Below are 20246 nucleotides of genomic sequence, written 5' to 3' on the forward strand. Positions count from 1 at the left end.
ATGTGGGATGCCTACCACAGCATGGCTTGCCAAGCGGTGCCATGTCCACACCCGGGATCCGAACAGGCGAACCCCGGGCCGCCAAAGCAGAGCGTGCGCACTTAACCACTGTGCCATGGGGCTGGCCCCAACACTGAGAAATTCTGATTAAGGACAGGGTGGTTGGGGGAAGGGATAGGAACAGTGGGTGATCAAGAACAACATGAACAAAGGCACAGACATCTGAATGTTCATAGCAATCCCAAGGAACGGTAAATATCAGAAGTGGCTGCATATGGGCATATCTGTAGAGGAAGCTTTAGAGACTCCTTGAGACCCCAAAATAGAGAGAGTATGGATTGCCAGGACCAGAAGTCACAAACGCTGCAGGCAATGTGGGAGTCATCAAAGACACATTGAGCAGAAGTATCTCAGCTCCCCAGCGGAAGATAACTCAGTGTGGCGAGATGGATTGGAAACGGGGAGGCCAACAGCAACAACACAAGTGAGGTAATGGCTGGGGCCCAAGGAGTAAGCGAAGGGGAGAAAACAACAGCAGAAACTGGGACAATTCTGAGCCGGAACATACCACCATACTGTTGAAGCAAAGCTTTGGATGACTGTCAAACCATTATTTGCAGACAACTTGACTCAGGTTTAATACTAAAGTGACAGTACTGGAATAGAAATAAACCCTGGCAACGCCCTTCCTATAAGCCAAACCTAATCCAATAGCCATGAAGTGGCCAACACTATCCTGCAGAGAGTCAGATTCTATACAAACCTTCTATCTGCTATTAAAGAACTACTGCTCCAGCATTCATCATACATGTATTAGTATAAACACATTTAGAGAAACTTTTCAAAAATATAGAAGTCAATGGGCACAAAGAATATTCTCACCTTTTATATTTATATTTATATATAGCAGTATTTCAATGGGCTCTTCGCATATTTCACAAATGTTTCTGAGCTTTAGTTTCCAAATTAAAATGCATGCTAAATCCCTCTGTAAATCTTGGCTTTAAAAACGATGCCTAGTTTGAGGGAATGTGCATTTAATTACGATGTCCCTGGGAGCTGTGAATCTCTAGGAAATCGTCCAAAGATCTTTCTTAGTTTGATTCAAGTAATAAATATTCAAAAAGGGTGGGGTGAGTAGCACAACCAAGGAAGCCTTGAAGTGAACAATATGGGGCAAATTTTTGTTGTTTAAATAACGACCTGCAGAATAAGAATTAGCAGTAACGATTTCCTTTTCATCATCCAAAGAATCTTCAAACTTAGCTTCTTTGCAGACTTAAATAAGAAATTGGTGTTCAAAGGAAATTAAACAGTATATAAATGCTGATGATCCCTATATTGCTTTTCAGGAGAGACTCGCAAATTCACATATACCAAATCAGAGAGGGCAACGGCAGGCAATTATTTCTTTCTAGATACAATCAACGAGGGGATTATCTTTGTACTTACCTAAAATATTTTCATGCCTCAGCATCACCGTGTTGTATAATTCTGTTTCTCTGAACCATGACTTCTCATCCCGGGAGGAGAAGATCTTAACAGCGACATTCTCCCCTTGCCAGCTGCCCCTCCACACTTCTCCATACCTGCCTTTCCCTGTTGGAAAGCAACACAGAGGCGACATTGGACAGGAGGACAGAAGTGGCCAATAAACTTCATGCCTGCAACTCTTAATCCCTCCCATTGTTTACTCTGAAAAACTCAGTTCGGGGGTATAAATACCACAACCTTTTGCCTGTAAAGACATACAAAAATAAAGTGGAACCTACCCCTACAATCCACCCCATCGTGATAACAAATTAAACACCGTTGGTATCTCCATTGTACAATTAACTGCTAATTACAAGGCTGACATTTAAATTCCTCTAGTAAAAGGTATGAAACGCATATGGTTTTTAAAAGTACATGAAAGTTAGTGAAACTTAGATAATGATAGATTATTAGACTTCAGTGTTGTGTTGAAAGCCAAAAAAAGTGTATGTGGCTAAATTAATTGGCTTACTTGATTCCTTCCTTTCAGACAGGATCAACATAGGCACTTTCTAAGAGTCCAGATCTGTGAATTTACATATGCATTTATATTTTTCACAAAAGAGACTATGAAGTTTGACATGTGTGTTCTGAAGGACTTTAAAAAACACACACACACCAACAACAGAGAAAACAATACTGTGTAGGAGACTGACAAGCAGCCACTGCCATTCCGAAAGGATTTCTTGGCAGAGAATGTATTTCAAAAGAGGATTTGCAAAGTCTTAAATACATAATCCCAGAACAGTTCTGATTTCTGACATTGGTCATGGGTATTTGCTTGTTAGACAGCCCCTGTGATGCCCCAAGTGGGCTACACTGAAAAGGCCACTTGGAGAAGACATCTTCACAAACGTGGCGATTAGTTGTGATCTGATCTGTTGGGTGCATGCCCCCTCCTACAGCAAGACCACAACTGTCAGCCTCTCAACTACGTGCTCCCTCTCCCATTCTTCTCTTTAATTATAGGTAGGGGTGATCAAGGAGGTTGGGGGGAGGAGGTAATTACCACAAGACTATGGGGATCAGCACAGGGTATAACCAAGGGTAAAGACATTTGCGGCACCTAGATAACGATGCAGCAGGAAATACAACGTGCAGGGCAGCAGGGCTCTCTACCAAGGCCAGTGGCTGCTGGGAATCTCTGCTTGTAATAAGCAGCTGCAGCACCACCTGCATAGACAGGAACGCAGCTCTTTGCTGAAAAACTAAGCCACTGAGAACCCAAACAGGCAGAGAGAAAGCATGTCTGTCCAGGTGATTATGTCTTGAAACACAATCAAAAACCACTCAATCTGGATTCCCTTAGGATAAACAATGTCCCCATTAAATACCAACAAATCATCTAAACGGGTGTTAAATGTGGCCAGTCAGTGGTCATTGTGGGCCACTGTCAGGTCACAAAAAGAGTATTTAGTGCAGGATTAATTTTAATAAAATCTAGTACAGGATTAATTTTAATAAAGTCATAGCAATTGCCCAGCATTTGAAGTTCAAGATGAAAGGTGGTGCTAAGATGCTACAAAAATCAGCTGCTAGAAAATGGTATGCTAATCTTTTCCTGCCTTTGATTCCATTCTGCATCTTTATTTGCCCTTTCTCCTCATATTGCCATTAGGAAGGAGAGAAAAATATCCTAGAGAATTGTGGACATTACTATAAAGTTGCCTTAAACCCTTTTTTTAAAGAAAACAGAGATACATGTCAGGGTACGTAGATAGAATTAAAATAGAAACCTATTTTAATGGTTTTCAAATGTTTTTAAGTTGTCAAATACTTTTTGTAAATGCAGCCTTATGCAGAAGTCCCTAACAACAGAAGCACAGCTACCCAAAAGTCCGGGCCATAGAGGCCCAAAAAGGGATCCCTAAGGTACCTGAATTATAGGGGTTCACTGACCACCATCTGTTAACAACTGATCTAGTCCAACTTCCCGTGTTTCTGAACCAAAAATGATAACATATCTCCAGGCAGTTCATCACATACGTTTTTATTCAAGGCTGTACCACATGAACACTAACTACAAGCTACTGAAAAGATACCGTTTTTATTAAAGTGTTTAGCACTACACCAACGAAACGCTACAACTGAATTTACACTATTTCAAAAAATGATGAATATCTAGACAACCAGAAACAGTACATATTTTTAAAGCTGCCATATTATTTTGCCCTTGGACACTGGGGTTAGTCTCTGAGGGCTGATCTTGCGATCTGCTGCTCTGTGAATGGACAGTGGCCACGGGACAGGAGGGTGGGGGGTAAGCAAGACAGGTAAATGTCCCCCCTTCGCTGCCTCCTCACCACTTTCCAGACACCCTTGTTCATAATCAAACAGGATGTTAGCCAGTACAACCAGGGACCCTGGTTATATGCAACGAGCACATCTGGGGCTTTTCCATTGTTATTTTCTCTGCTCACAGTCCACTATGGAGGAGAGGCATGAAGTGGCATTCAGAAACAGTCACAGTAGCTGCAGACCTAGAGAAAAGGCCACAGGCTCCTGCTGGCCGCCTCTGTGCCTGGAGGTGGCAGTCTCTGCTCTTACTACCTCCGCCCGTTCCCCTTTCCACTACTGCGTTGGGGGGGAGGGGTGTCCTGGTTTCCATGAAAACAGTAAGAAAAGCCAGAGGCTAGCAGCTAAGTGATAGAGGTAGCTTGTGATAGCCAGCTGCCTCCCAAAAGCTTCAAAGTCCAGCCCAAAGAAAGCAGGAGGGCTAGGAGAGCACGGAGACGTCGCCAACCCATTCAACTACTGTGGCCATCCCTGCATGCCATCTACAAGGGAAATTAAAGAAAACGACCACATGGCTCTCAAATACCCGCCATGTACAAGTAAAACTAATCAAAATCAGGATTTATAAAAAGCATTTTGCACCATCTTCCTAGAGGACAATCTGGCAATATATAAAAACAAACCATAAAAAAGTCACAAATTTTGACCCATGAACCACAATTTCTGGGAATTTATTCTGAGCCCTCAAAAGAAAGAAGCAATGTGTGCAAAAACTTTTTCAAGTAGTATTGTTAAGGTTAAACTATATTCAATAGACTATTATTATACAATCTTTTAAAATATGTATGATGTATACAAATATATTGAAATATGTGTAGGCTTAAAAGGGACACAAATGATATACACACTATGATTATATTTACATATAAATATCTTGATATAAGGGGAAAATGTGAGAGGCCATAGATAAATGTATATAGCTCTTGCTTAAATAAAGCAATTACAAAGGTAGCTTTAGCAAATTTACTTCATTTTTTTTTTAAAGCAGAGGAAGAGTGAGAGGGATTAGAGAATTGTAATTAGCAACTTTGTTGTCCAAATACTTACTCCAGATCACTCAATGCCTACAGTCAGGAGCAGTCATATTAATTCATTTTCAAGCACTTCCATCATCCCAAAGGGTCTACCTGCAGCTGAAAGCTTTTGACGAGGGATTCTCTACACTAATGAGTGACAGATTCCTTTGACAAGAAGTTCAAAAAGATCAGGTGCTTCAACACGAGTCCCCGAGAACAGAGACATAGCTATATGACACGGCTGCCCCGCATCTCCTGACATTTAACAAGCAACAGACAACAAGACGCAGATTGTCCAAGTTCCATCCTACTTCTAGAACCCCATCTAACATTGTACATAACCTTCAAAGAAAGGGAAAAAAGAATTACCGACACACTCCAACAGAGTGATCTGACGAGCCACTGTTCTTTGTACCAGAAAAGGTAGGCCAGAGCCACTTCCTGATGTACACGAATGATCCAATAAATCCTGTGGGTCAAGACAAGGAGAAAAGGAAACTGTGAGAAAACAGCTCCCAGTTTAGAGTAAGAGCAGGCATGTCAGTCGCCTCTGGACACGTGGCCCGTGAGTGTGCATGGAAAGCCCCACTGGAGGAAGGACTGATTTTATTTCTTATGAAAACCAGAAGTTGGCCCTTTCCCTAATACGTGACAGGTTTTCCTGAGGGATAAGTAGTCCTTTCTTGCATCCAGGGTTTTAGAAAAAAATATACCAAAAAAAAGAAGCTAGGTGGACAAAGTTGAAGATGCAAATTATAAAGTCCAAGTGCAAGGGCTGAGCACAGGGGAAGCAGTAAAAGAAGAGTAAGTGAAGCAAAAAGAGGAGAAAGGGCCTCCAAGTAGAAAGGCTGGGTGTAATGGACCATATTCTGCTCTGCTCATAAATATCCACCAAAGGATCCACTTAGCAGACATGCCAGCTAAGGAACTCGAATTAGGAACAGACAAATTAGGAATAAAGAACAAACAACTCTAATATCATTGGTAGGGAAAGCCTCCAATGGCCATGTGGGTCATCCAACGGGTATACTCAAGCAGAGAGGGGCTACCTGGATGGAGGTCACCTTTCAGGCCGGGGAGGAACAGAAGGGTCACAAAAATTAACAAGTACAAGTCATTTCTTGATATGAAATTACCCACAAATCAGAAAGAGAAAAAAATAAAACTTTCATTAGAAACATAAAACCACGTCCCAAATCTACTTCTAAAACTGAATATACTGTAAAAAAGATTCCCTGTTAGTTCATTCATAAAGTTTTCCTTCTTCTTCTCAGTGCAAGCCAAGAAGCAGAAGTCTTTTTGTATCAGGAATGGATTGTCGAGAACAAACAATATGGTGCCCATGGTGATGGTGGTAAGGTTGCGGCAATGTTGACCTAACATTCGCCAAAGCTCATCCCTTCCCAAACGCTTAGCTGGCCTGGGAAAGCCATACACTGATTTGTTTAAATTTCATCTTCTTTTTCTTACTCTGAGCACCACTGTGAAGTACTGTTGGTCAGCAAAATTACCAAAATCTGAACATCCAAAGGAGTAAATTTAGAATCCTTAAAAATCACAAAATGGATAATCAACGAGAAATTGAATATAGATCATGTAGTTTCACATCTCCCTAACCATTCTCTTTTGCTGTTATTTTTACTCTTTGTTCCTTCAATATTTTTGAGAGAATAATTCTGAAAGTTAAACTAATGTGTTGTTTATTCAAATTGTATAATCCTGGTTCTAAACTTAGTTCACAGGGGCTGGCCTGGTGGCGCAGTGGTACAGTTTGTATGTTCCGCTTCAGTGGCCCAGGGTTAGCTGGTTCAGATCCCGGGTGCGGACCTACACTGTGCTTGTCAAGCCATGCTGTGGCAGGCGTCCCACATATAAAGTAGAGGAAAATGGGCACTGATGTTAGCTCAGGGCCAGTCTTCCTCAGCAAAAAGAGGAATACTGGTAGCAGATGTTAGCTCAGGGCTAATCTTCCTCAAAAAAATAAAATAAGTAAATAAATAAATAAATAAACCTAGTTCATAGACTTAATGGGGGGAGAGGGGAGTCAACCGAAGACTGACAAACATCTACTTCAACTCTTGGGCTTCCAGGCTTCTTTTTCAATGTAGCAAAGCTGTTCAGTAAGGTACGCTTTGTTGAATCATGTAAATGAGGATATTGCTTAAATAAGCAAGTACATAGACTGATAATGACAACGTGATTTTGTTTTCTGGAGTTTTTTTGCTGGGAAAGATTTGCCCTGAGCTAACATCTATTGCCAATCTTCCTCTTGTTTTCTTTTTTTGCTCCCCAAAACCCCAGTACATAGTTGTATATTCCAGTTGTAGGTCCCTCTAGTTCTTCTGTGAGGGGCCACCACGGTGTAGCTACGGACAGACAAGTGGTGTGGTTCCACACTCAGGAACCAAACCCAGGCCACTGAAGCAGAATAAGCCAAACTGTAACTAGTAGGCCATCAGGGCTGGCATGACAACGTGTCTTAAATAGTCCTCTTTACTGCATTATCATACCCTGATATACTGTCATCTAACACGGTTGAGCTGAGAAGACTCTTTGAGCAGGCACTCCCATTCCTCTCTCAAAGTAATAGAAGCTATTGAAACAGTAATTTACACTAGATATTCTTATTATTGCCCATGATAATCAGTTACGTTAGCAGTTCTGAGGAACGAAGTTTTAGAATCTTGCTTTACTAAAGCTTCGTCAGGATTCAGACTTAGATCTTCATGCTACTAACTCAATAAACTTGCTTAATTTTCCTTAAAACTTGAAATAAACTTCTAAGTACATTTCTAGCAAAAACTCTCTAATTTTTGAAACAGAAACATCCTTAGTTCCATCTTTTCCCCGTTTCACCGTACACGATTTAAACAGGTAGGTAAAAGGAAGATAAACAAGATTCCTTCTCCCTTTTGCATACCAAAAAGGACACTTGACGGGTGGCCCAGGGAGGGGGAAAGCAGCGGAATGGACTATTGCCCAGCCTGTATGGGCCACCACCAAATGTTTTAACAACGCGCCAGGCACCAGAGCAACAGAGACTGGTGAGGACAAGTCTTCCCCAGCAACAAGGAAGTCGCAGGGCAGGCTTAACTGCAGGACTACTTTTACTTTTAAGCTTGTCACCTAGCAGAACAAGACTTAATAAAGAGGATCTTATGCAGTACATGGTCATGGCATTAAATAGCATGGAATCACATGACAAAGTTATTACGTCAATCGTTCTTCCACTCATCAGATTATGACAGAGAGAGAGTCTTGATTTGGTATTGGTAAATCTTTAACATCTCTCTAACACTGACTAATCTTTGTCTTTTTCAGCGCAGGCATCAGACCCAGCATAGTATCCCTTTAGAATGTTAGTACTCTTCTCTTCTCCACCTTTATGGTAACCTATTTATAGTAAGTGATTCCCTTTTCTCATTCAAAGTTTCTTTAAAGTTAACACTTGAGGAGCCAGCCCTGTGGCCGAGTGGTTAAGTTGGCACACACCACTTCAGCGGCCCAGGGTTTCAACGGTTCGAATCCTGGGTGCGGACATGGTACCATTCATCAGGCCATGCTGAGGTGGCGTTCCACATAGCACAACCAGAGGCATTCACAACTAGAATACACAACTATGTACTGGGGGGCTTTGGGGAGAAAAAGAAGAAAAAAAAAAGAGAGAAGATTGGCAACAGTTGTTAGCTCAGGTGCCAATCTTAAAAAAAAAAAAACACTTGACAATTTTAAAAAGTAAAAAAAGGAAGATGGCCACTTTTTCATGTGATTTCATTCTTTTAAAATATGCAAAAGAGTAACTTTAAAACATATAAATAGGGACCAGCCTGGTGGCACAGTGGTTAAGTTCACACGTTCTGCTTTGGTGGCCTGGGATTCGCCGGTTTGGATGCCAGGTGCAGACCTACACACCACTTGTCAGGCCATGCTGTGGCAGGCGTCCCACATATAAAGTAGAGGAAGATGGGCACGGATGTTAGCTCAGGGCCAGTGTTCCTCAGAAAAAAAGAAGAGGATTGGCAGCAGATGTGAGCTCAGGGCTAATCTTCCTCAAAAAAAAAAAAAAAAAATATATATATAAATACAATGGTTTCTAACCCTGTGCTATCCATTAGGGCGGCTACTAGCCACATGCTGACACTGAGCAAATGAAATGCAGCTAGTCTGAACTGACAGATGCTCTAAGTGTGAAACACACACCAGATTTTGAAAACTCAGTTCAAAAAAAAGAGAATGCAAATATCTCCATAATTCTTTATGATTATATATTGAAAGGATAATAATTATATTAGGTTAAATATATTGTTAAAATTAATACCACCTGTGGGTTTTATTTTTTGACTTTTTTTAAGGTAGCTGCTAGGAAATTTAAAATGATAAATGTGGCGCAAGAATTTCTGTTGGACAGCTCTGGTCTAACCAAATGACTACACTCCACAAGGGGGCAGCACAGGAGCAGGAAAAATTAAACAGCTGTTTTTTTTGGATGTCAAGTTTTAGTTTTAAATTACAGGGTGCTGAATTAATCTGGAAGGGAAAGTGATTTTTAATATTAAGCAAAAAGTGCTTTTTTGGAAAGCACTTTCATTGCTAAAAATAGAGCAACTAAGTACCATAAACTCTAACACCACCCCCCAAAATTATAGGCAGCCATTCTCTGTTCCTTTTCCCTTACTCCCCAAAAAAAATAATTACAAAGAATTTACTAAAATAAATCTCCTCCCTCATTTAATGTCAATGTCTGTCTAAAATAAATGTTCTCACACAGGGGAGACTAAGCATATGCTTCCTTAGGACGTGAGTGACCAGTGGTATGAGTGCACACTGTCCAGTCACCCGTTGACTGGGCAGCGTTTCATGCCGGAAAAGAAGAAAGTGTCTTCAGCCATCTTCATTACACTTGGGATTCCCTGGGGTCACAAACTCACTGCTAACGTGCTGTCTCCAACATTGGTGGTGATGAGCCCTTCGATGGTGCCGTACTCCACATCTCTGGGATTGAGGCGTTCTTGGTTGCGCCTTTTAAATTTTCGGAGAGCAACTCCCAGTATGCAAGCCAGAAGGCACACTGCAAACACCACGGACAGAATAATGAGGCCAACCTCCAAGTGGAAATTCTGTGTTCCAGGAAAGGATTTCCCTGGAGATAGGGGAGAAAAGGGTAATTGGCTGTAAGGAACACTATTTACGTATTATTTAGCATAACCAGTACCCTAACAAGTAGCTCCTGATCCTGACCACAAAATCTCACAAGTCACAAAGCTTTAAAACTGAAATACTTCCTAACACCTGGCCAACAGCCCAGTCATTTTAATCATTATTCATTTAGACACACCTGGAGTTTGAAAAATTCCACTGAGGACCAACTGTATTAATGCACGTATGCGAAAAAGCTTTTAAAATATAAAGTACTATACAAATCTCTAATACTGCTCTTATGAACTCGGATTTGATCTGTAAGGATGTTTGATCATCAAGCCCTTACAGACAGACATGGTGCTATAATATCCCCATGAGAAACTGCTGAATTCAAACTGAATTACCCAACCTGTGGTCTCTCTCTTCAATGTATCTTGGATGCCTACCGCTGAATTCTCATTGATCTTTTTACATCACGATTTCTGCCTAGGAACCTACTCATTCATCTGTTCTTTGACTCAGTCAACATTCATTCCCTGGTTCACTCACTTTCCTAATCACTCATTCACCCCTTCCTTTAGACATTATTACATCACCCATTCAAACATTCGTGCATTCATTCAAACACACATCTCACTCAAGCAAATATTCAGAAAGACTTTCTACCTGCCTAGTGAGGAAAAGCAAAATTTCTTAGTTGGATAGTGATGGTCCATAATAAAAAGGTCCCGAAACAATCATCATCTTTGCATTTCAGACCCGTTCATGACATTATGTCACCAAGCCCTGCTCTTCCTCACACATGCCTTACTCTTTTCCATGTGCCTGGTGCCTTCAGCCATCAAATCTCAAGCCTAACTTCCTTTATACATTTCTTTTAACTTTCCAAATCCAAATTAATCAACGACTTGGCACGTAATACTCTATGATATGTGTCACTTATACGATAAAGTGTAAAACTAATTATATAAAACATTAAATTATAAATATTGTGCCTCCCTAATGAGAAATTCCTTAAGAAAATAAATTTTCTATTACAACAAAGTCTAGCAGAGTGCTCTGCAGATAAGAAACTTTCCGTACTGTAGACACAATTTTTGTGCAAATACAGACATTTCTTCATGTCCATTCACTCTATTAATAACATTTAACTCACAAAGTTTTAGTTTACTCCATCAAGTACTCTTTTAGTTTTAACCATTTAAATACTTGATCTCTCTTTTTAAAATCTTCTTTTACTATTCAACCCTATTTGCTTATCAGAATTTAATCTTTTCTATACACCTTAAGGTCATCACTATAACTTCAGAAATTGCTGTTAACACTTGTATCAATTTTTTTTCACTTTTCTGTCTCCTCCCTTGCTGGCTGACATTTCTGGCAGTGGATGCTCCTAGTAGACTCTCCTACTCCATTTTTTGGTTTGTTTCTTCTTTCGTGAGTACAAAATTAAACAATTTTGTCTATTAAAAATGTACTATGTATTAAGTAAATTTGGGTTGCAGTGAGTCTACAAAGACTAAGGTACATTAATATTTGTAGGAACTTTTTCTTTTTGGTGAGGAAGATTGGCCTTGAGCCAACATCCCTCGACAATCTTCCTCTTTCTGCTTGAGGAAGATTGGCCCTGAGCTAACCCCTGTGCCAATCTTCCTCTATTTTGTATGTGGGACACCACCACAGCATGGCTTGATGAGCGGTGTATAGGTCTACACCCAGGATCAGAACCAGCAAACCCTGGAGCATGTGAACCCAACCACTATGCCACCAGGTCAGCCCCTGTAAGGACTTTAAGATAGCAATTTAGGGCTCATTTTATGGGGAAACAGTTTCAGAGGAGGACTGACTTCCATTGGATATGGAATCCATATTGAATACGACACAAGGAAGATTGTACATAAACCACAAGGTTCAGGTGAAACCTTCAAGTTTCTCTGATAGATCACTGGGAACCAGATATGGGAGAAAAGGTTAGTGAGTCTTTCTTTGTCCCCTTCCTCATAAAGAAGGAAAGGTATTCCACCTAGGCAATGAAGTCCTATGTTCCATTTTCCTCCTTATATAATGAACATAGAGATGAGTACTTACTGAGCAAAATTGTTTCAGAAATTATAACATCATGGCTCCTTAACAGAAAAGGGTATGAGGAGCTGTTCACTGCTCATGCCTACAGAGAGATCTGGTCAGCCAAGCCACCCTAAAGGTGGACAGAACCTCGCTCACTTTCCCAAAAATGTCCACCCTCCTTTTAGATTCCAAAAAGCTGTGTCTTTCTCTTCCTCATCTAGAGCTACCTTCCTCGTCACCCATTGCCTCTGGTTCAAAGAGTAGGAGGAAAGCCTTGTGGCTACTTACATCTTTAACCCACACAGAATCAGGACAATATGAACAGAAACCCTTGATCTAGAAACAGAAAAGTCCATGGGAACCTTTAGTGGGCAGCTGGGCCGTGATGTTCCTGTTACACCAGTCCCCTTGGCAGCACTCCACAGCTTGGCCAGGTGATGGCGGGGTCTTACAGGTCATCTTCCCCTGCTCGTACACCTGGAAGCAGCCTTTCTGGTAGACGTGGAAGCCATCGTTGATGCTCAGCGAGGAAAAGCACTGCTGGCCTTCACAGTGGTCCTCATTCCCACAGGAGAGGCCTTCACACACACACATGTAAAGTTTGGGGTTTACCTTGGGCTTCTCATCTGTAAAGGAGAGAGGAAGTGGGGAGAAAAATCACTGCATGGGTTTCACCCGCATTGGGAGAAAAATAGAGTTTCTCCAAGACTATTACAAACACATTAACCAAACAGAAAGTCAGGCTAAGCACTGCCATTGGCCATTATATCCACATTGTGTTATCTCGTACCTCTCACTTAACCAACCACCAAATAATAATCCCCTCTCAATGTATGAATGCATTTATATAGGCTGTGTATTCTTTTAGATCATAGTAGGCCAAAGAATGGTTATCACCTGTCCACAGTCTTCTGAAAATGAACACTGTGGTTTTCTTTTTTTTTCTTTTTTCCTTTTTCTCCCCAAAGCCCCCTGTTACATAGTTGTATATTTTAAGTTGTGGCATGTGGGATGCCGCCTCAGGATGGTTTGACGAGCGGTGCCATGTCCGCGCCCAGGATCCGAACCAGTGAAACCCTGAGCTGCCGAAGAGGAGAGCATGAAGTGAACCACTCGGCCACAGGGCCAGCCCCCCACTGTGGTTTTCATGTTATCTTCAGCCTGATGGGCTCTCATATGCCAATTCTTGCATCAAAATAAAATGATTTACCGGAACATAAAGCTCATTACCTTAATATATGGCCGCTCCATACACATCTCCATCAACTAGTAATACAAGGAATGCTGATGTTCCTGCCGTTACCTGTCTGCTTCAGAAATACATCAGTCTAATATGAGTTTATAAGGATGCACAGTCTACAATTACAAACCCATACTATCAATATTTTCAGCTAGATGTCTAGACTAACTTTTCAATGGTAGTAACACTGAAGTTTTTACAGTGATTACAATGGGAATTCATAGCTGCTTACACATTTTCAACTGGCAGAAAAAATTTAGCACCAATTATTGAGGACGAGGGCCCAAGGAGACAAAAGGAATAGAACAATGTCTGCACAATAAGGTAACAGGTGGGACCAAAGGAGGAGGCCACACCTGGTGGGTCCAAGGTGCAAGGGAAAGAGGCAGAAACGCATCGTCAGTGAAGCACACCTAACCAGACCTCCTAACTGTCTCTTTCTGAAAACGCTCATTAGCAGTTTCATTTTTCAAATCACTCTTTCTTTTCCCCTCCCTTGTTAGAATGATGATTAGTTCAGACTTGCTGCTCCAAACGGTTTCCACTAGTGGGAAAGGAAAGTAAGAACAGAATGTAAATAGCCAAGTCCTAGAGGCCACTGATGAATTAGCTGAGGTCACTTTCACTAAAGCACGGTTCATACGAGGAAATTCAGCTCTCAGAGCTCCCTCCGAAGGCCTATGGCACAGACAGGCTGCCTTCTAATCCTTGAACCCTCTGTAGCAGGTCTGTGTGATAACTGCCTCTTTCTTAAAATAACAGGTCGGGTGGCTGTGCTTTCAAGAGGAGACCTTAAGGTAAGGTCTTTGAAAATGTCAAGTTCATTTACACAGATTTGTGTGGGTGTGTGTAGAGATGAGTTATCTCAAAAAGAGAAAAGCGTTCTTAATCTTTCTTCTTCCCTCTTCAAAGAAGTGAAAAATAGTTCACTGCCCACTGTAATGTGGGTGCCTCGTCCCACAGAGTAAGTGCATGCAGACACACAGACACAAGCCTTCTATTTATAATTGACTTGTTAGTTCTTTTGAAAACCACAAGGGGCTCGTCCAAGAGCAAAGACATGCCTGAAAGCAGAAAATCCAAAATAGCCGCTGACAGTATATGTATGTCACCAGTCTCACCCCTGAGAATCAAGAGCCCTCAGACATTTTTAATGAGCAAAAATTTTAATGAGCCAAGAAATAGTCTTCATTTTCCCTGCCTAGAGAAATCCAAGAGAAATTCCAGCACCAATCTATTTCTATGAGGATGAGAAACATACATATCTGTTGACATAATCCAGCAAAAAGTTTACACTTGCCAAAAGCGAGTTGAAAGATAATATTTCTAGGGAGTCTAGACATGCTCGCCACTCTTGAATGGCACAAAGCTGGGCTGAGGGTTGCCAACTATGCCGCCCAACAGGTGATGATTCTTTGGAAGGAAACAGATGGGCGGGGTAAGGAAGGGAGTTAATGGTGTCATACTGATTTGTTTGTGATGTACGGCAGGGAATTAAAAAGATGATATTTAAAAACTGCAATAATGCAATTTATTTGAAACAAACATTTATTTTAAAACCCTAAATATTTTTTAAAGGTAATAGATATCCAAGGATACATACACAACACATTAAGGAGGATGTGCCTGTTGACAGTGGGTTGGCAATGAGGGATTAGTCTTAGGATGAATGGATAAAATGAAAATAAAATAGGAGGTTAGCTGCTTTTGGACGGATAATGGATTGAGGAGGATGAATTACAAACTCGCTGTACTTACAGTCCACTAGGAACTACTACAAACAAGTTACCCCAGACCCTAGAGGGCTCGGTCACCATGGATCCTATGGCAATGGATGATAGTCCAGGATGCCAAAGAATTAATGACATTTTGTAGTTCTAAGAAAAAAAATGTCAAATTTTAAGAAAAGAAGATAACAACAACAATAATAATTTTTCTAACGTGCTCTGAGTGAAATCTGCTTTTAAATTTCCAGCCCAAACTGAACTCTAGGTCCACAGACGGCAAGAAGGGACACTGCCCTTCCAAGGTCTCTAGTTTTTGACAGGACAAGGGAACATCTGGCAGGTGTTTGGACTGCAACCTCAAGAATTTTGCCAGAATTGAGCAGTCTCAAGTAAATACCATCCTTATTAAAATTCAACTAACTATATACCCAACTACACAGTGCACACAGGCATAACAGAGTATCGAACTTAATCAGATCTTATCCTGTGGGGTCATAATCCAAGCCAAAGGGATTCACTCATTTATTAAACACTCTCCTTGAATCTTTACATCCTTCTCAGAGTTGAGTACTTACAATCAGGGTTTACTACCTTTAAATTGGTGATTTTTTTCAGTAAGATGTCAAAAACCGGGGTTAGCATATCCTCTCCTCCACAATCAGGACAAAGAAAAATGGGGAAGAAAGACGGCTGTTAATGATATGTAATAATTAACTCAATCTCTGATACAGTGGAACCAGGAACTCAGTCCAGCAGTTAGCTAATGGACAAAACCTTCACCGACTTCTTCCTATTTTGATTCTCACCAACATTTAATCTTCTTAATTTGTATATTCCCAAATAACTAATTAGCAGAGCCTGTCATGTATCTATTTTCTATAGACAGCCAAATATAAATGAAGACCCTAAATTCTTAAGAATATAAGAATGACCACACGCACTCACGCACACGCCTGCACACACGTTAGTTAAATGCCACCTTGGCAATTTCATCTGACAGAGCAGATTAGTCAAAGAGCTGCCAAAAGGATTTTCTGAGCTAGGATTACTAATTCAACAAAGGAAGCTAAAAGCAAAGTGGTAGCATTTTCAGATCTTAATATCCACAATCCTAAGGAACACAGCAGGCCCCAAAATGCCCCTGACTCCTGTTTTAGTCTTGTTGACATTTAGGAATAACCATCACATATGTGGGTCTGTGATATTTTATTTGGAGTGAGATTGTCAGGGAATAGGGGTTAGAGAATTATCACCAAATCCCTTTTAGGGTCACAGGTAAGGTTGTGTGAACATTGAATCTCTCAGATCATGATATAAATACAGTACACATCAAGGAACACAGCAAGGAATAGATAATCACCTTCTGGGAGTGATTTTCAACAGCACAGACAGGAAGCACCATATCTGATATGAAGTATTTTACACTTGCCTGTGCAAATAACCAGGAAGTGCCCTGGCAGAAGGCAGCAAGTCTACTCCACCTAATTGACATTCATTTCAATAATTTAGTAATTTAAATGTCAAGCCAGAGGTATTCCCTCTCCGTGGAGCTCACCCACATTGTTTGTTCTAAAAGGCACCTCCCAGCATTACTCAGTGTTATGGCTGGCACTGTCTGCCCTTTGTATCACCAGAACCAGGCCCGTGTGAACACACTTGGAGCAGCAGGGAGTTCTGGACACCCCCTGGGAGGATCCAGGGCTGGCTCCGCAACCAGAGGCGCAGGCCTGGAAACCCAGGCGTTCACCACAGCCAAAGCTTTTAAAAGACTTTTTTGTTCTGGGGAATACTCATTTCACCATCTGGACACACGTACTCTTGTAGTCTAATCCTAGATTGGCAGAGGAAGAGGCAGAGCAAAGAGCATCATGGACTTTTTAAGACTCTCCACGGTTTGGGATAATCTTGTACCTCATAGAAAAGTATTCACATTTATGTTTTAAGTGGGACTTGAGCAATCTAGGCACAACAGGATGGACTTATCCCCAACCTTCTCCCACCCACCTGCCCAGTCATGCACTCTATAATGCTTTAAGGCATTTAAACTGATTATCATTCTAAATACTGCACCAAACCCCACACTTCCCACTAAAGTCTTTGACACAAAAGACAAATGAGAAAGTGCTCCAAGGAAACCAGCCTGTAGCTATGATCCCAGGGGTCAGCAAAAGGAACAGGCTGAATTTCTTACCGGCTCACTTCAATGTAGCACAAATAACAATGCGGTTATTAGACTATTGTTATAAAAGTCCAATAGCTCAGGACTTTATGGGCTAAAAAAGGAACCCCAAACATCCCTGGACCCCTTCCAACAGTATAAACGATTCATTCATTTGAAATGACAGCTTATATTAGGTTTATAAATATGGGAGTCCTTCCATCGTCTCCTAATCCGAGAGTGCAGTTTGGCACCTCTCCAGAATCTGAAAGCATTTGAGATCTTTGGCATTAAACAAAGGCTTAAGGAAGGATTTTGCAATGCCAGGTATCATTGCCAGCAAGTCTGCTCCTAAGACAGAAACACAAAGGTCCGTCCGGAATGCCTCGTGAAGGGCATCTGACGGTCTGGCAAGAAGGCAGGCTACATGTTCAGGGATAAAACACACCAAGTGCCTAAATGCTCTCATTAGAGAACATTCGTTTAGGGAACCTGAATCACATTTTTTTTTCTCATCAGAGAAACTGATACTTGGTAAAGTTATAAAGCCAAGAAGAAAATTCTAGGAGTTAAGAGAGAGAATAAACACATTTGAATGAGATCACATATAAACTAGAATAACAGGAAAGAAATGGTCTTAGGATTTCCAAGATTTTGAACTCATGATGCCTCCACTCCAAATGTGTCCTTCCTCCAAGGCTCCCTAACTCAGCAAATGGCATCCCCATCCAGATGTGCAAGCCTGATTTTCTCTGGCTTCCTTTACTCTTGAATTCCCTCCAAATTGAATGCTCATTTCCCTCCTTGCCAACACTCCCCCTGACCTGGCCAGCTAGCCTAACTTCCCCTCAGACCTCACCTTACATGCGATAGCCTCAGAGAAGCCTTTGTTCGCACACTATAATTTAAAGTTGGAACCATCTGCATACACTCACATACGTGTGCCTGTATGGCTGTTCAACGTCCGTGTCTTTCCTCTAGACTGTGAGCATCATGAGGGTAGGAACTGAGCTTCCTTTGCTCACCATAGCCCACCAACAACCTTCGTACTTGGCAGGAGTACAAGCTTGACGAATATTTGCTTCAGAATGAATTTCCTCTTCACAGAAAGGATTTAGAGGTGGGAAGAGACATGACGCTGGTTTCCAGAGCAGACTGAGTCTATAAAGTCTTTAAATGTCAGCAGATCTTAAGGCAAGGCTTAGTCACCGAGCCAGCATGTCTGTGCAAACCACTTCTTCCTAGAGGAGCTTGCCCTAGCGTCACATCTGTTCACCTTCTCGGGCTTATGAGTGTGGAAAATTAATGCTTGTGGTGGTGTGGTGGGTTTTTTATTTGCTTGTTTGTTTGTTAAAAGAAAGGGGTAAAATACAAGAGTTCCTAAAACAAGGAATTATTTCATGCATTATTGGAACAGCAGGGCTTTTATGGGTGGTCCTTCCTTGCATGGCTGCTTTGAGGACTTCTGGCTACTAGGATGCTACAGTGATCAGGATGATCAAAACACAGCAAGTGCCTGACTCCAGTCAGTTTAGAGGGGTCATGGAGGACTTGCCTGCTCAGCAGTGAAAAAGATGCCCCTGGTCTTTGCTGACATTTTCTCCTATCAGTGAAAATAATGGTGTTTCCAGCAGGGAGTAGGGAAGAGTGAATTACATCATTTTCCCCTTCTTGCTTTGCTGAAGGTGATAAGGATTCCTAAGTCATCCTGCATTTGAACTGCTGAAGCTGAGAGAGGGAAAAAAAAAGTGCCATCTGTTTATTTTGTGTCTGGGCTGACTCCTTGTCTCTGAAATAATCCCTGTAAATTAAACCTATTGCAGCAGCCACACCTTCTATTTGAAAGCCAAAAACTCCGTCTGGGTTTAAGTGACTAACAAGTTAAAGAACACTGTGGGGTACTGACTTAAGACAATGTTGGTCTGACTTTTTTTGCTTTTTATGATTCCCTGAATGTAGCAGACTTCACTTTAATATATCCATCATGTCTGTGAAGCAACTCCTTAATGTGGGGGAAAATAATGATGGCCTCTCTCTTCATTTTTATTTCAAACTTCTTAAATCTCTGCTTCTGAGAAACAAATGATTACAAGGCCTAATGGAAATTATCCAGTTGGGAATGCTTTTAGAGACCAGAAAATACCCCACCCCACCTCCATATAGGGACAATGCCCATGTCTGAATGAAACTCCACTTACAGGGAGAATAACAGAGTATCACAGCCTGAAGGAAGAGGGAAAAAAAACCCCAGTGAATTATACACATTTCAGGGAAATCATTCCTGGGTCCGACTCAGAAGAGAGCCAGAGATATGGTACCATCTATCAATGTCTCAGGCTACAAGCTCTGTTCACAGTGTGAGAAGAGGTGGTTCTGAGTCCTTTTGGTTGTTCCCACCCCCACCTCCGAAGCTAACTAGGGAGTGCATGGCTCTCCAGTGAGGGTTTTCTACTCAGGCTCTATGGGGAAAATTTTGTTTTCACAGGAAATCTTAAACAAGGGCTCTATGTGGGATAGGACAGTGGAGCAGGCACTGCGGGGCAGCTTCGGCACCCAGCTCCCACCTCTAGTTCCCTCCCACACCCTATTTGACCATCTCTGGGATTCAGGGGCCGGGCTCCAAGGTTGTCAGTCTTTCCTCTGCTTCCACCAGCAAGCCATCACTACACCCCCATACCCTTTCCGGAAGCTTTCAAACCACAGAGATAAATCCTTCAAAAGATGGGCAGGGCTCCAATTTGTTGAATACGTCCTAGACGTCAGCCCCTAGGCATTTTGGCACCCAAAGCAAAAGGTGAAAATGTCTAGAATTAGTTAAATTCCTCCTCTTGAGCTCCCTACCCTACCCTACCCCAGAGAAAAGCACAGAGGGAAAAAGGTAACTTCTAGATCATTTTCTTTCCAGGCCAGATGAAGCCAAGTAGATTAAGATATCCAGTGGTGGGGCCAGCAGGGTGACATAGTGGTTAAGTTTGTGAGCTCCACTTCAGCGGCCCGGGGTTCACAGGTTCGGATCCCAGGTGCGGACCTAGCACCGCTTGTTAAGACACGCTGTGGCAGCATCCCACATA

The 20246-nt window shown here is 41.7% G+C and overlaps 1 protein-coding gene across 2 annotated transcripts in view; it reads right to left on the bottom strand.

Moving 5' to 3' along the window:
• ACVR1 (activin A receptor type 1) overlaps nucleotides 1-20246 on the bottom strand; it is a 74093-nt gene that overhangs the window by 23888 nt on the left and 29959 nt on the right. For both annotated transcript variants that reach the window (XM_046659603.1, XM_046659605.1), the window contains exons 4-7: nucleotides 12413-12676; nucleotides 9773-9984; nucleotides 5214-5313; nucleotides 1453-1599 (exon numbers count right to left, since the gene is read on the bottom strand). In XM_046659603.1, coding sequence (XP_046515559.1) covers nucleotides 1453-1599; nucleotides 5214-5313; nucleotides 9773-9984; nucleotides 12413-12676 — 723 coding nt within the window. The remainder of the gene's footprint in view (nucleotides 1-1452; nucleotides 1600-5213; nucleotides 5314-9772; nucleotides 9985-12412; nucleotides 12677-20246) is intronic.

This window comes from Equus quagga, chromosome 4 (genome assembly GCF_021613505.1).
Source record: "Equus quagga isolate Etosha38 chromosome 4, UCLA_HA_Equagga_1.0, whole genome shotgun sequence".
In the NCBI taxonomy this organism is placed as follows: Eukaryota; Metazoa; Chordata; class Mammalia; order Perissodactyla; family Equidae; genus Equus; species Equus quagga.